Here is a 17,151-nt window from a genome sequence, read left to right on the forward strand (position 1 = left end):
TTAATTAATTTTGTTTAATTTTTTGGTACCAAATAAATGTTTTTTCTTTCTTTCTTTCTTTCAATTATGTTACGTGCTATTTAAAAAAAAGGGTAGAGAAAAAAATTTAAAGTAATTTTTGAATACGAGTGAGTTTTTTTTCGATTAAAACGCCCAATGGAAACGCAGATAATTATAATAAACAGAAATTTTATTTAAAAAAAGAGCTTTAATTAGCGCCTGTTGAGTATTAATAAATACAGTTATTCACAAACATCATTTGAAACCATTTTAACATCACTTTTTAAACCTATCTATGTACTAAGTATTACCTATATTATACTATAGTACATTACGTCATGCATGATCTACATTATTATTTTGCAGCTTTTTGCTTTAGTTTTTCTAAATACGCTCCTACAGAATGTTGTACTTCAGGTTGAGTAATGAAATGTATCGACTCATTTCTCTCAGCCGCTGAATTATTTTGTAGATTCTCCATTTCATAAATTCTTTTTCTTTGTTTCGTAAGGCCACGCGCTAAAAGAGGAATTTTGTCGAATCTCTTGATGAAGTTTCTACATTTCTCTATAGCATCTGCCTTATCCGTCGCCGTTTCATCGATCAAGCCGACCTGTAAAATCAATATTTGGGATTATTTTATAAAGCAAACACGGTCTTACTTATAAAAACATTAAAGTACATTGGCGTTTAGTGGTTTGAATTTGCTAAATCTGGCAATATTAGTTTTGGGTGGAACTCCAACTGCGACTCCCAGACCCCAGTTAGTAATCCGGTAGGCTTACCTTAAGAGCCTCATCGACAAAGAACATTCGTCCTGTAGTCAGAGCCAGCTCGGTCTCTCGCCATGAGATGACACTGCGCATGGAGTCTATAAAGAAGCTAGACGCCACTATGCCTAGCGCAGTCTCGTTCAATCCAATTCGGAAGTTACCATTCACCATTGCCCTGTACTCACAACTCATTGCGATCAAACAACCGCCAGCTGGGGCATGACCCTAGAGGAAAAGTGGTGTTCATTAGCTCATAATATTTTATATTTTTTTAATAACTAAACTGATTTTGTATATACCTAACTATTGTCTATTGTAAAGAAATCACTCAGAGTACAGTAGCGGAATGCGGCAACGGCATTTTTCAGCGCCAGTCGATTACGTTGTCTCTAAATGGTGGTAGCGCTATTTAGGACACATAAAAAGTCCTATAGCAAGTTCCTATCTACACATGCAGCTAATAAACATTGAATTTGAACTTAACTTAACTACCCGCGTTATTAAAATGTGTGCTAAATATTTAAGTCGACCCCTAGCATATGTGATCAACTTATCTATGGAACAAGGATACTTTCCCGATAAACTCAAATTATGTATTGTTAAGCCATTATTTAAGAAAGGTAAAAAATATGAAATGACAAATTACAGACCCATTACACTTATACCAATATTTTCAAAAATATATGAAAAAGTAATTTATAAGCGTATATATAATTTTATTACCGCAAATAAGCTACTTAGATACGGGTTTCGCAAAGGTAGTTCTACCACAATGGCTTGNGTTGCACTATCAAATGCAATTGACGCGCCTCTATGCCAGGGTTTTTATGTTCCAGCCCCCCTAGACAAAACGCACTTTTTGATCGAATCGAAAATCGAATCCGTCAAATTCCATACAAAAAAGGGGCTTTTCGACCACTTTTCGACTGGTTTGCGATTATTATTGCACTTTGTCTAGACCCTCTGGTCAGGCTTTACATGGCGGGCGTACACGGTTAATCGTATTGTATCCGTATCGTAGGTAGGTACACACGGCCACACTGTTAACTATCCATTTCCGTTTTTGCTCTCGCTCTCATCAAATGATGATTCTTTGCGATAGAACGAGATAACATGACTGGCAATGGGCAGTTATCACTGTTGCCGATAGTACCAATAGTACGTGTTATTTAAAAGAAAAATAAATTATAAGTAATGTTTGAATACAAGAGTGAGTTTCTTTTTTTTCGATTAAAACGCCCAATGGAAACGCTGATAATTATAATACTTAATCGAAATTTTATCCAAAAAGAGCTGTAATTTTCGCTTGTTGAGCATTAATACAAATATTTACAAACATTCATTTGAAACCATTTTAACATCACTTTTTAAACCTATGTACTAAGTAGACCGTACATATTATACTATGGCACATATACGTCATGCATGCATGATCTGCATTATCATTTAGCAGCTTTTTGCTTTAGTTTTTCTAAATACGTTCCTACAGAATGTTGTACTTCAGGTTGAGTAATGAAATGTATCGACTCATTTCTCTCAGCCGCTGAATTATTTTGTAGATGCTCCATTTCATAAATTCTTTTTCTTTGTTTCGTAAGGCCACGCGCTAAAGGAGGAATTTTGTCGAATCTCTTGATGAAGTTCTTACATTTCTCTATAGCATCTGCTTTATCCGTCGTCGTTTCATCGATCAAGCCGACCTGTGAAATCAATATTTGGAATTATTTTAAACAAACACGGTCTTACTTATAAAAACATTAAAGTACGTTGGCGTTTAGTGGTTTGAATTTGCCAAATCTGGCAATATTAGTTTTATAACTCCATCCGCGACTCCCAGTTTACTAATCCGGTAGGCTTACCTTAAGAGCTTCATCGACAAAGAACATTCGTCCTGTGGTCAGAGCCAGCTCAGTCTCTCGCCGTGAGATGACACTGCGCATGGTGTCTATAAAGAAGCTAGACGCCACTATGCCTAGCGCAGTCTCGTTCAATCCAATTCGGAAGTTACCATTCACCATTGCCCTGTACTCACAACTCATTGCGATCAAACAACCGCCAGCTGGGGCGTGACCCTAGAGGAAAAGCGGTATTATCATTAGTTATATCATTAGCTCATAATATTTTTTTTATTAACTAAACTTATTTTGTATTTATCTATAGTGAAGAAATCACTCTTAGAGTAGGTAAGTCGTAGAGTAGGTAGCAGTGGAATGCGGCAACGGTATTTTTCAGCGCCAGCCGATTAAGTTGTCTCGAAATCATTATTTGTTATAGTATGTTATGTGGTTTGTATGTAGGTGGTTTCTAGTTGTGTATTTGACGTTGTGTTTGTTGATGTGTTGTCTTCGCTGTCGCAGTGGGATGTCCTGTGATGACAGTGTAGTGTTGTTGTCGTTGTAAATAGATAAATAAATAAATAAATGGTGGTAGCGCTATTTAGGACACATATAAAAAGTCCTATAGCAAGTTCCTCTCTAGGTACACATGTAGCTAATAAACATTGAATTTGAACTTAAAATAATAATTTATTCCGTACAGTAATAGCAGCAACTGTGGGGTAGGGTGAACCGTAGAGTTTCAACCAAAGATTTTGCAAAGTAGAGGCAAATGTCACCATTCTTTCCATATCCGGTTTATACATTTCTCTGATGTCTAGACCAGCTGAGAATACAGTAGACGAAGCCTGAAATCATAATAGTTTAAGAATTAATTAGATCCATCTTCATTACCTAGCACGTTTGAATCGTAGTAATCAATCGTCTGATTCTCTTGTTTGAATACTTACAGAAGTAATAGGTAATCAGTCCTTTGGCCTTAATCATTTCTACCTCATCAAGGGCCTTATCGAATTCTAGTAGAACTTCAAGATTGAGACTATTTACTGGTAACCGCTGCATGGTCAGCGTAGCAATGCCTTCGCTGTCCACAGATAAATCTAGCGACGGTACATCGGATGACAGACATCTTGCAGCCGGCACTATAAGCCTGGATGTGCGAAAAAATCTCAAGGGAAGCACTGAAAAAAAAAATGGATTGTGGAAAGTTTCTGCACAATTGTTATAGGTAGAGAAAACAGGTTTTTTCGTCAAATTTTTTACATCTTAAGTTCCATCAGTTTATGTAAAAAAAATTGGGACAAGTATTATAGACTTAAAGTAATTTTGGGAAAAAAAGCGCGGGANATCTATCCCTATCACAACATTTGCTATGAACGTTTTAGATTTTTTTCAAAAAGTATCATTTTTTATTATTTGTTGGCCTTTTTTGTGTATTTTATGTATTATTTTAGTATCGCCTGTTATTTTGCATTATTACTGTTTTTATTTTATCAGGATATACCGCTTAGTTTAAAAGTTATTACGTTTTCTTTACAATAAGTAATTGGAAGAAAAAAAATTCTATAAAAAATTAAAAAAAAATCTCAAAAAATTTTAGACCTCTTTTTTGTCGATAAAAATGGGTTTAGTTTCATCTATTTTCATATGTACACTTTAACGTGACTCACACTGTATTTATATTTATTACATTATAATTTAGAATATTCTTGTCCGTCAAACTAATAATACAAAGCAAGACATTTGTTAAGTAATATTCGATGCTACTGTACTAAAGTTACAGTAGGAAATGGTGCGTATATGTCAAAAATATATTCTTATGAAACAAATATATAGAATGATATGTATCACAAGATATGTAAGGAACTACGAGTAAAACTGGATCGAAAATAATGACAGAACGTGTATGTTGTACTCTTCTCTTTTGGAAGACAAGCAATATTACGACATACTTTCTTTAGAAATATCAGTAACATAGCTTCTTTAATAAACCTGCAGAGGTATTTTACCTCTGGTAAGTAAAACCTTATTACAATAATAATCAAATAAGCCTAGATTTTTTTATTCCTATGTAGAAGGAAGGATTAAGATTTTTAAGAGTGATGACTCATTGTAATAAGGTTCTGTTTTAGCATAAACCGACTCTTTACAATGTATTTTAAAACAACTTAAGATACTTAAACCGCACTTACACATCAAAAGACAAATAAATAATTATTGTCAATTCTTCATTCTGAACTTGGCAGTGAGACAATCGAAAGGAAAATATGTCGGGAAAAGTCTAAATATAAGCGTGCACGATTTTAGGTAAAGACACATTGCTAAGTGGCGTGGGTGTATCGTCGATTTGCCAAAAGTCGAGTCGAAAATTCGTCACAAAACAAAAAAGTACATGTAAATGCGTATTTTTTTTACATATTTGTTAGTTAAGTACTTGTGTCGAATAACACGTAGGTAGTATGAATGGAACTCAAAAACGTGTGACAAATCGAGAATATCCAGGTTTTCTGGACCAGTATCCCTACAAATGTACTGCACACAGTACACGCCACATATTAATGTGAGCTTATAGGTACCTTTAGATATAGATGTACCTACGCAGTCAAATTCGCCGGTGACTTAGCCACTAGGCAAATTGTAGTCCGCATTTAAACTCTAAAGGAAAAGTGTGCATGAAAAACAGTAATCCTAACATATTATGAGATTCTAAGTTATTGATTGTCAAAATTTATAGCCAAGTCTCAAAAAGCATCGAGTGGAATTCGATTCATTACAGACGAAAATTTTAAGACGAAAGAAAAGCATCATTATTGCGTTCACTTACTTAAGTAATTAAAATCTGAATTTATTAAAGATTGTAAATCTTACTCTAAGTTATCTCCTATAGGAGTGGAACACGTCGGCTCGAATCATTCGTTTGTTACCAATCATACATTTTTCAGCTTTCTTACCATTAAATATATTATTTTGGTCCATTTTGTTCACAACTTGTGCTCTATGAACAATTTTGAATTGAGACCTGCTGGTACACTTGAGGATCTTTTACATAATTATATTTTGCGTAAAGGCCTTGAATATGGTCACGTAATCGAATTTTAACTAAGCCCGCGTAGTTAAATGAAAAATGGCTAAAACATTTTTCAGTGACTGTACTTACTAATTTTATCGCTTAGGATTTGAAAGTTGTTAGGCACGTAAGATTATTTCATCAAAGCATAATAAATTATTGTAAATTAACGAGTTCTGCTGAAAATTGCTTTTAAAGGTCGTACGTCGTAGTTTTCGGACATGATACCAAATTTTTGCTTAGATAAAGAATATTATTTTTATTAACTTTAATCCTGAAAACGATAAGTCTTAAAAGTAAAACACTTTTATCTCTTTACATCACATTGTGACCAACGTTTTAACTTGGGCAATATTAAGGGGGTAGAATTAGATGATTCTACCCACCATACGGATCGCGCACTCGACGCTCCAGTCAGCCTGTGACCGCGGCCCGTGCAAGTCCGTGCAACGCGGTCGAAACGTCAGGCAAACACAGGTAATATTTCAATATTACCTATCCGCGTATCACGTTAAAACCTGTTTAATTTAATTAAATTGTGCAACGCAAAAGTTTAAAATTAACTACAGCACTGGTTGGCATAATGTCGGTACAATTAAAACGCGCAAAACTTGATTGACGGTACAATTAATCTCAAAACTTACAAAACTTGATCCTCAAGTGCCCTCGGACATACCTACAGGCCTTCAGGCCATCCCTCTACTAGAACGTCTGTATAGGCCGGTATAGCCCGGTATACCCACACAACCGCGCGCGGAGAGCCGTCACCAACATGGAGGCGCCTGACAAGTCGTCCAGCAAATTGGCGCACTCACACACCAACAAGTACATCTTGTCGCCATGAGAGGCTACGGATTTGTGCAATGCTATCTTCCTCATGCCCACAGAGTGGGGTAGATGCCGGTACAACATTCGAGCGCCGGTCCAGTACAGCCAGTTTCTCTCGAAACGCTCGCCGTCGTCGCCTTCGAAGACCTGGAACGAGGTTAGTGTCTGTCAGAAATATGCAGAAAGTTTATTTGTAAGTAGTTGTAGTTACTAGTAGTAGGTAGATACCTGTAACATTAGTCATAAGTTCGTGGAAAGTAGAGAGATTAAGAGTAGGCGCACACCGTTTATTTTTCGTCGGCCGATAGTTTAGTCGGGCAGTTGATCAGTATGGGCATGTATGGGAGTGCGCACACTACGCCGATTCGATTTGGCCGATTTTTCATACTGTTTAAAATCGGGCACAACTATCGGCCAACTAAAAATCAACGGTGTGCGCCTACTCTAAGACAAACTTTGAACTAAAGGTGGTGTACTGTTACTTCCTGATAAAGTTACATACATAAAGTTACACCGTGTCATAAATTATTCCGTCATCATCGAAATGTGCTCGCTCACCTTATAAACGCTAATAATGAAGCCAGTAGTAGGGGTATGCGACTTCTTGGGTCCCCCGGCGAGGTCGTTGAAAGGCGGCCGGCATATCATCGCCACCTCGCTGTAGAGATCCAGCGTGTGCGCAGCCGAGTACCTGATCGTCTTCGGGTCAAACTTGTTCAGAGACGCACTCCTCATGTTGTTGTAGAAAAGCAAAGGATCTGTTTGTGTCGTATTTATCACATAGTAAGATATGAATGGAAACTCCGCGTTCTTTTCCATGTTCGCTAGAAGCATCCCGCCCACCGCCGTGTTCGCCTGAGCCACGTCACTCAGGAGCTCTCCTGCGGCCGTCTTCTGCCGTATCAGAGGCTTGGCCAGAGGAGACTCCAGTATAGGCTCTATGGGCTCTAAAGGGCTCATCAGGTGAGCCAATATACAAAGCTTGGGGTCAGCTATCTCGAGTATGCTGAGGGAACTTGGAACAGTCTTCGTTAGTCCTCCTTTTTCGGGAGTTGGGGGTGGCACTGGGAGCTGGAATTGAAATAAAAATTATGTTAATAGGGTACCGTTGTCTGCCTTTGTTTAACTACCTACATTAACCAAATCATCAAGAGTACAAAATGTGGGTCGCCATGTTTTCATTGCTTTTTTTACCCTTTTAGATCTCTGGCCTTTCTATTATTATGGTCAAACGAAGCCTCACAATGGCTGGGCATCTAGTTTTGCCTTTAGATCTAGTTTAAGTTCGAAGACAACACATACCGGTACGCTATCAGGCAGGAAGCATTCGAGCGCGTGCGCTGGTATCACGAAGCAGTCGCGCTCGAGGGTCGCTAGCGAGACTGGATCGGTGCGCCGGCGGTCGAAGCAATGCTTTGTTATCCTTTTGGATTACGGGCTTTTCTAGTCCTGGTTGGTTACAGCAAGCCTCAACATGGCTACGCATCTACGGCTTTGCCTTTAGATCTAGTTTAAGTTCGACGACAAGACTTACCGGTACGCCTTCAGGCAGGAAGCGTTCGAGCGCGTGCGCTGGTATCACGAAGCAGTCGCGCTCGAGGGTCGCTAGCGAGACTGGATCGGTGCGCCGGCGGTCGAAGCAATGCTTTGTTATCCTTTTGGATTACGGGTCTTTCTAGTCCTGGTTACAGCAAGCCTCTTCATAGCTGCGCATCTACGCCTTTGCCTTTGGATCTAGCTAAGAAGACAAGACTTACCGGTACGCCATCAGGCGGGAAGCGTTCTAGCGCGTGGCTTGTATCACGAAGCAGTCGCGCTCGAGCGTCGCTGGCGAGACCGGCTCGGTGCGCCGGCGGCGAAGCAATGCTTTGTTATCCTTTTGGATTACGGGTCTTTCTAGTCCTGGTTACAGCAAGCCTCTTCATAGCTGCGCATCTACGCCTTTGCCTTTGGATCTAGCTAAGAAGACAAGACTTACCGGTACGCCATCAGGCGGGAAGCGTTCTAGCGCGTGGCTTGTATCACGAAGCAGTCGCGTTCGAGCGTCGCTAGCGAGACGGGCTCGGTGCGCCGGCGGTCGGAAGTGGTTTTCAATGCTTTTTATCCTTTTGGATCACTGGCCTTTCTAGTCCTCGTTAAAGGAAGCCTCAACGTGGCTGCGAATCTACGGCTTTGCCTTTGGATCGAGCTAAGAAGACAAGACTTACCGGTACGCCATCAGGCAGGAAGCGTTCGAGCGCGTGCGCTGGTGTCACGAAGCAGTCGCGTTCGAGGGTCGCTAGCGAGACGGGCTCGGTGCGCCGGCGGTCGAAGGTGTTTTTCAATGCTTTTTTATCCTTTTGGATCACGGGCCTTTCTTGTCCTGGTTACAGCAAGCCTCAACATGGCTACGCATCTAGCTTTGCCTTTAGATCTAGTTTATATTCGAAGCTAGGGAAGCTAGGACTTACCGGTACTACGCCATCAGGCAAGAAGCGTTCGAGCGCGTGCGCTGGTATCACGAAGCAGTCGCGCTCGAGCGTCGTTAGCGAGACGGGCTCGGTGCGCCGGCGGTCGGAGGTGGTTTTCAATGCTTTTTTATCCTTTTAGATTACGGGCCTTTCTAGTCCCGGTTACAGAAAGCCTCATCATGGTTGCGCATCTACGGCTTTGCCTTTAGATCTAGTTTATATTCGAAGCTAGGGAAGCTAGGACTTACCGGTACTACGCCATCAGGCAAGAAGCGTTCGGCCGCGTGCGCTGGTATCACGAAGCAGTCGCACTCGAGCGTCGCTAGCGAGACGGGCTCGGTGCACCGGCGGTCGGAGGTGGTTTTCAATGCTTTATCCTTTTGAATCACGGGCCTTTCTAGTCCTGGTTGGTTACAGCAAGCCTCAACATGACTGCGCATCTAGTTTTGCCTTTGGCTCTAGCTAAGTTCGAAGACAAAACTTACCGGTACGCCATCAGGCAGGAAGCGTTCGAGCGCGTGCGCTGGTATCACGAAGCAGTCGCGCTCAAGCGTCGCTATAAGCCAGACGCTTAGTGCGCCGGCGGTCGAAGGTGGTTTTCAATGCTTTATCCTTTTGGATCACGGGCCTTTCTTGTCCACCAGGACAAGAAAGGCCCGTGATCCATCTTTAACCATAAAGCAAGCCTCAACATTGCTGCGCAGCCATCCATCTAAGGCTGCCTTTGGTTCTAGTTTGAAGACTAGACTTACCGGTACGCCATCAGGCAGGAAGCGGAGGTGGTTTTCAATGCTTTGTTATCCTTTTGGATCACGGGCCTTTCTATTATTCCTGGTCAAACGAAGCTTACCGGTACGCCATCAGGCAGGAAGCGTTCGAGCGCGTGCGCTGGTATCACGAAGCAGTCGCGCTCGAGGGTCGCTAGCGAGACGGGCTCGGTGCGCCGGCGGTCGGAGGTGGCTGCGGTGGCGGGCCGGTCCCAGCGCATGAGCGACACCGACGGCTCCCGCGTGACCAGCGGCTGCGGCGGCTCCGGCTCGGGGCCGGTCCCTCCGCCGAGAACGGGGCCGCATCGTTCTGGAAGCAGATAGAAGGTTTTTTAACAATTGGTTCTCCAGTGGATCTAACAAAGTGCACATTATAATCGCAAACCAGTTGAAAAGTGGTCGAAAGGTCTTTTTTTTGTATGGAGTTTTGTCGGATTCGATTTTCGATTCAAGAAGTGCAACTTGTCTAGGGGGCAATCCTGTTTTTCCGTTTAAAAATGCTAGTTGTAGGCACTTCGCATGGGCTCAATTGCATTGATACTCCTGTCTCACCTGTTGTGCGAGAAAGCTACAGTTAGCACTGATGTAGAGACAAGAAAGTTTTTGCTGTAATATGACTGATACTCGGGCTTAATAGGAAAATCGATACAATTAACAAAAAATTTGAACTACGATCAAAATAAATGCGCTTGACAATAATACGAGTATTTGCGTTTAAAAGTACCTATTGCTGTTGTGCATACATTCTTGTTGTAGTTTGATACCGCATTACTGAAATAGACGTTCGAGACTTGCGTATGGAGCCAAATCCATCAACTCGTTCAAACCGGCTTTCGGCAGTTTCAGCCAGCTATGGATAACATTGCGTGTTCATGTATTTACATAAATCTGTTACCTTTTCACGGCCGGCCGCTTACGCACAAACAAGGCGTCAGTCTCACGCTTGTATTAATAGCTCGACGGCTCCGCATCAGCTGGTAACTAATGAGCAAGCACGTCTGATGGGAAACATGTCCGTCAAAAATACACCGCGTCTGGCGCACTTATTTTATTGCCGCGAATTCGAACAGTTCAAAACTTGAAGCGGAAGTTCGCAAACAAACAATAACTGTTGTGAGTGGCACGTCACTGGCTGTCACTGTGTGGTCTGGTCACGGGTTACCTGAGCCGTCGTTGTACTGCGCGCTGGAGCGGGGCGCCGCCGAGAGGAACAGATGGGTCTTCAGCGTCTTGTAGTGGTTTTCCTCCATGAAGGAGTACCGCTCGCGATCGCGCCGCTTGGCATTCCTCCCTGCACCCAGCGCCCCCCTCGCCTTCCCTCCACCCCCGCTAGTGCCCATGCTCTTCTCTCCGCTGAAGTTCTTCCGGAACATCAAATTCATCTTGGACGTGTGCCACCGGCTCTCGCCGTCTCAGTTGCACTCTTGACTTTCTATATTTCTCTGTCGCTCTAATGTTGTGTCTAACACACTAATTAGTCCGTCGCTGCACGCCAAGAAATTAAGCCCGGCTATATTCAGAGATCTCCCGTCTCCTTTACACTAATGAGGGATACTATACAGTTGTTTTATTGCTGTTTCGCGTTGTTTGGCTCAGGATTTGAGGCTGGTGTGAACGATAAGTTTTTACTAATGCGAGGTGATTAAAACGATTAGGAGATATGAGTTTAACATCTAGTGTCAGATAAAATTATATGTGCAATAACCTAGTTTCAAACTTTTACACTTGGAATGAAACTATAAATGTGTCGCGTTGGTCACGTAGTGTAGGAATAAACGTCGATATTTTGTCGTGAAGTGTTGTTTGTTGTGCACAGGCGTACCTAACTACAGTACTTATACAGTACTTAGGAAATACAATTTATACTCTGATATTTATCAAATATGAATCGCAAAACTTTGAATAAATATGTACTTAAGTAGATGCATACTTTTGAGTAGCGTTTTAAATTCGTATAGTAGAGCTAGCTCTACTATACGAATTTAAAATTTAAAATTTACCTAGGTAGCAGTCCATTCACGAAGCTCACCATACAATATTCAGGCGAGCCACATCGATTTGTGATCCGCTATTTGTGTTTTTACGTTATTATTAGGTAGAAGTCGGTCGTAGATAAATGTTTAATTGACATAGATAGGTATTATTGAATGTTTATGTCGGTAAATATTATTTTCTGATGCTATGCCATGTTTAAAACTGAGGTTTAAAATAAGCAGACGTATATATTTTTTTTGGAATAGGTAAGTAGTTTTCGTTACAGCTGTAATGTGGTTGTGGGTTCGGATCTTGCGGTGGCCATATGTTAATGTAATGAACATTAGCATGTATCTGTACTCGTGGAAGTACATAGGTAAGTGGATCTATTTAAGTGCATAAGACTCATTGAATGTATTTTCAATGCATTCAAACATACATTATGCTCCTTCGTCATCTACCCTACCAGTGCCGTAACTATGGCGGTGCCAGCGGTGCCCAGGCACAGGGCGCAGACCCTGGAGGGGCGCAGAAATGACCAGACCAGTATCTAGTTTTGTTTCATGCATGGTAGTTAGTAGGTACATTTTGTTTTATTGCGAATATGGTGTAGACGCGCCCTCTGTACTATCTATATCTATATGGCATTTTTCAAGCGATCTTGAAACAACAACACTTGTAAAGGTGGTTTTATATTTGTCTGATGTGTCGTGACGTGACGCGTCAGAACGGTATCGGTTTCATACATTTAGTACTAGCTGGTGCCCGCGACTTCGTCTGCGCAGGATTAGTATTTCGAACAATATGTTTATAAATTGTAGCCTATGTGTTATTCTGATGTATAAGCTATATTATTGTAAAGTTTCATTAAAATCCATTCAGTAGTTTTTGCGTGAAACAAAAGTACCTATACCGTAACTATGAGACAATTTCTGTCTATATTCTTTCTCGCACCGGGAGCATAAAAGGCTAGTTACGGCACTGTACCCTACCAGAGATGCTGCTTATTTCGCGGGTAGCAATAAGTATGATTGTAAAGATATAATTTACCTTCGATGACAGAGCAAAACCGTTATTAAAACGATGCGTACAGTCTGTCTATAAAGTCGTGACATGAATGTTTGAGGAACTAACATTATTCATGTGTCTGGCAACACCAGAGTTCACTAAACATCAGTGTTGCCAGAAGGTTACTTTTGTAACCTTTTAGGTTACTTTTGAACTGCAGTGGTTACTTTTAGGTTACACTAATGAAAAGGTTACTTTTAGGTGCTTTTTCAGAAATTGTAGAATTAACTTTTACAGGTTATTCAGTAAAAAATATTAATAGTGACAATTTAAAAATTATGTCATAAAGTGCATTTAAACTTGAATTTGATTTATTATTTGCTAAAAAAAATGAGTTTTAGCGAATGNGACAGATCACCAATTTCCATAGAAAGTGGTGCCAGCTGGTGTATAAAGAAGGTAAACTAGATGATAAAGCAGAGACAATTGGTAAGTTTTCTTATACCATAGACTAAAATCAGGCAAAGATCATAGACAGCTCTCTCAACAGAACGCTGTGTTTTATTAAGGCACATAATAATTTATTCCGTACAGTGATAGCAGCAGCTGTAGGGTAGGGCGAACCGTAGAGTTTCAACCAAAGATTTTGCAAAGTAGACGCAAATGTCGCCATTCTTTCCGTTTCCGGTTTATACATTTCTCTGATGTCTAGACCAGCAGAGAATACAGTAGACGAAGCCTGAAATCATAATAGTTTAAACATTAACTAGATGCATCTTCATTACCTAGCAGGCTTGAATCGTAGTAATCAATCATCTGATTCTCTTTTTTGAATACTTACAGAAGTAATAATCAATCCTTTCGCCTTAATCTTTTCTACCTCATCAAGGGCCTTATCAAATTCTTGTAGAACTTCAAGATTGAGACTGTTTACTGGTAATCGCTGCATGGTCAGCGTAGCAATGCCTTCGCTGTCCACAGATAAATCTAGCGACGGTACATCGGATGACAGACTTCTTGCAGCCGGCACTATACGCCTGGATGCGCGAAAAAATCTCAAGGGAAGCACTGAAAAAAATAATAATTGGGTTGTTGAAAGTTCTGCACATGTTATGGGTACAGAAAACAGGTTTTTCTTTAACTGTTCTCCATCTTAAGTTCCATCAGTTTATGTAAAAAATTTGGGGCATCTGAATAACTGGTAAAAAAATACAAGTATGTAGGTGGACTTTAAAGTAATTTTGGCAGTATTTTCTTGATGTTACTTAATCTTGTTCTAGAGTAAGTACCTTGTCACTTTTTAATTTCTCAATAACAAAAATTTGGATTTGACTGAAAATAATAAAAACTTACTGATGATGCTGCAGCAACTTCAGTTAACGTCACTTCGTATGTAAGTACACTTTTTGTGTCAGTAGCACTATGTAGTAGTCATTGTTTGTTTAGTCACTATGAATCGTATGTCAGCAACGATTACGGACATGAACATAATCTTTGAACCCGGGCTAGCTACTAAGGAAAGCTACGATGAAATTAATGATAGATATATCAATGATAAGAACTGTGATAAAATATTATCAAATTAGGTAAATACGTACTGCATTTTATTATACTTTCAAGGCAAGACTTGCGGCAAGTTGACAAAAATTGATAACGAACGACCTCACACTATTAGATAACTTTGACTTAGTAGGTACCTACTATAAAAGTTAAATTAATTGCTTCAAACTACAATAGACTATTGTTGTTGGGTTGATAATATTATTATAAACTTTGGATTACATACATTTCCATACATTGTATTTAATTGAAACTACGCTCAAAACAAGGCCCGAAAAAAGAAAGCATAGTTACAAACGCCGCGTTTCTAGCACGGCGTTGTAACATGCGCGATCCAATGATGAATAAATTAATAGCATTAGAAATGATGCTTCTTATAAATAAATCTTTAACTACTCTTAAATTAATTGGGTGTTGAATTTAATTTCCTGTAAAGGAGTAGCAGCTATGGTAGATTTGAATTTTGGATGGGAAAGGATACCTAGTTTCCATAAATGGATAAGTGCAATAATGCATATGCATCTTTGATGCATACTATACTGGATCTTAATCGTTTAAAAGAATCGTTTAGAATCGGATCGATACATCCCTTCAAGACTGTCATTTCTGTCAGTTCAGACAGTTGTCATTGTCACTTCAGTTGTCAAATAATCGGTGTTTCAAAGTGTTTTGCAGTTTTAAAAAGTCTATTTTTTGATGAATTGTGTAATGAATACTTGCAAAATCTTCAAAATCATAAAACCCGCAGTGCGATAATTTGCTTGGTTCATCGTAGATATCAATAACGCTAGTCAAACAACCTATAATGTCTCTAGAACAAACTGCCTGTGATGGTAAGATAAATCTCATTGAAAAGCATACATTTGACTATCTTATACAATAATACTACCTCCTATTATACTTTATTAACATAAGGATTTCTATAGGTACATAATAATTTGGGGTAAAAATGTATTTTCAAATGATACTCTTTTTTAGATTTGAAGGCATTTGAGCGCCGCCTTACAGAAGTAATAGGATGTCTCCAACCAGCAACTATGAGATGGAGAAGTAAGTATACTTCAATATTTTTACATTTTTATATTAGAGTAACTGCTTATGATTCTTATAGTGTAACTTTAAAATTAAACTTAAAAAAACTTTAAAAAAAACAAGTTAATATGTTCAGAATAATATTATTTTATAACTGTACATCCTCTACTATAGTATGAATAAATTAATGGAAGAGCGTTTGCTCCCTGATACAGGCTCATTAGCTTAAAAGGGAGCTACGGTCACTAACATTGTTATGTACCCATTGTTATGAAATAAATTGTTTATTATTATTTATTTATTTATTTATATGCCTAGAAGCTCAAGTGAAATTAAGAAAGAAAGAAAGTAAGAAAGAAAAAATGTTTATTCAGTATCATCGACAATACACTTGCAATACTTAACATTATTTAATGAGAAGGTAATTACAATGATACTGAAAAGGTATCCACTCAGCATGGTGTCATAGCATCTCAGTAGATAATGCCACGACGCTGGTCTTCCGTGGACACCCAAACAGGGAGAGCACTACTGAGCACAACAATTTCTTGTAAAATTACTTGTAATGCCTCTGAGAAGTCACTGAAATGAACCTTAAACATTATAACATGTGAATTAAGCTGTTAATATTTAATTTTCCAGTTCTACTAGCTGTGGTGTCAGTATGTACTGCAATGGCAGCGTGGCACTGGCTATCTGATCCTCTGACGCCTGTTGTCTCTCTCACACAGTCCCTGTGGAACCATCCATTCTTTGCATTCACTTCTACTCTACTTGGTATGTAAACCATTACAATAATGTATTTAGATTATAGTTCAAATATTTAATTTCTAATAAAAAAAGAAACTAAGAGAGCCTAACAGTTTCATGAGACTGTGATAACAATAATAATTGATTGTTATCTTGTTTTACTAGTACAGGAATAATTAATAATGTATTCCACTAGCATACCTCATTTTTAAATTATAAAATGTGTTTTTTGTTTTCAGTATTATTATTTATGATGGGTGTGCATAGAAAAGTGATAGCACCAAGCATAATCACAGCTAGGACTCGGTCTGTACTGAACGACTTCAATATGTCATGCGATGAAACTGGAAAACTCATTTTGAAGCCAAGACCAGCCAACAATTGAGGAGTTGTTATAGTGGTTATTGATTTGTTATTTTGTGAATATTATTTAAGAATAAATAAATAGTAAGTACTGAATTTACAGGGTATTATTTAAGCTTTTAAGTATCATTTAAGTTTTCATCAAAATATAGTTAACACTAGAAGGTAAAAATAAAACAAAAGTATTACAAGTCTATTAAAGTTTATTAATCATAACTTTGGTGTGTTTATTATATACAATAAATAAAAGATAACTAAAAAATAGGTCTATCATACAAACCACCTTACAGTTAATTTATCAACAGAAATGTGCCACAAATTGGATGAGGAACAACAATCTTGTTAACTACAAACTGCATTTAGCTCTTGCTACTAAATTTCGCTACAATATTTGGCTAAGATCATAACAAAATAACCACTTGTAAAAGGAAGCTTACATAGTTATGTGCTAACACTCAAAAGAGTATATGACTCCTACATAATTATGATATTACTTTTTGTGAATCATTCTACAATCATTTTCATAAGCTTCGTTTTTATTACACTCACTAAAAGCTACGAAACGTCTTGAACTATGTTTATACTCGCCATGGAGTGTTGCAATTTTGGAATTATTATCAAATGGAATAATAGGTACTACAAAAACTTATTGATATTATAAAAAAATATAAGTAATTTAAAAATTATGCTTTGGGCAGTGTCATTTTGGAACTGATATTATTTCAATTCAATTTATCAATTCCT

At 38.9% G+C, this 17,151-nt stretch overlaps 3 protein-coding genes across 4 annotated transcripts; 1 reads left to right on the top strand and 2 right to left on the bottom strand.

Annotated features, from left to right (window-relative positions):
* Positions 1-188: 188 nt before the first annotated feature.
* On the bottom strand, positions 189-14,228 carry LOC114351506 (enoyl-CoA delta isomerase 1, mitochondrial-like). 2 transcript variants are annotated; one of them, XM_028302751.1, is made up of 5 exons: positions 14,056-14,228; positions 13,544-13,770; positions 13,295-13,441; positions 786-998; positions 189-613 (listed from the first exon to the last, which is right to left on the bottom strand). In XM_028302751.1, coding segments are annotated over exons 1-5 (846 nt in total). In that variant the 5' UTR covers positions 14,057-14,228; the 3' UTR covers positions 189-355. The 2 variants fall into 2 exon arrangements, with proteins under 2 accessions (XP_028158552.1, XP_028158553.1); XM_028302752.1 differs by lacking the exons at positions 189-613; positions 786-998 and adding exons at positions 2,018-2,473; positions 2,633-2,845.
* Positions 6,018-11,102, bottom strand: LOC114351504 (uncharacterized). Its single transcript, XM_028302749.1, has 4 exons — positions 10,883-11,102; positions 9,804-10,030; positions 7,062-7,574; positions 6,018-6,650 (listed from the first exon to the last, which is right to left on the bottom strand). Exons 1-4 carry the CDS (start codon positions 11,100-11,102, stop codon positions 6,378-6,380), a joined length of 1,233 nt encoding a protein of 410 aa, XP_028158550.1. The 3' UTR covers positions 6,018-6,377.
* Positions 14,229-14,892: 664 nt separating the features above from the next.
* Cnep1r2 (CTD nuclear envelope phosphatase 1 regulatory subunit 2) lies at positions 14,893-16,505 on the top strand. The gene is made up of 4 exons (XM_028302753.1): positions 14,893-15,095; positions 15,241-15,312; positions 15,937-16,071; positions 16,284-16,505. Exons 1-4 carry the CDS (start codon positions 15,068-15,070, stop codon positions 16,427-16,429), a joined length of 381 nt encoding a protein of 126 aa, XP_028158554.1. The 5' UTR covers positions 14,893-15,067; the 3' UTR covers positions 16,430-16,505.
* Positions 16,506-17,151: the final 646 nt, after the last annotated feature.

This window comes from Ostrinia furnacalis, unplaced genomic scaffold, assembly GCF_004193835.3.
Source record: "Ostrinia furnacalis isolate ACB-3 unplaced genomic scaffold, ASM419383v2 OfSCF1159, whole genome shotgun sequence".
Taxonomy (NCBI): domain Eukaryota; kingdom Metazoa; phylum Arthropoda; class Insecta; order Lepidoptera; family Crambidae; genus Ostrinia; species Ostrinia furnacalis.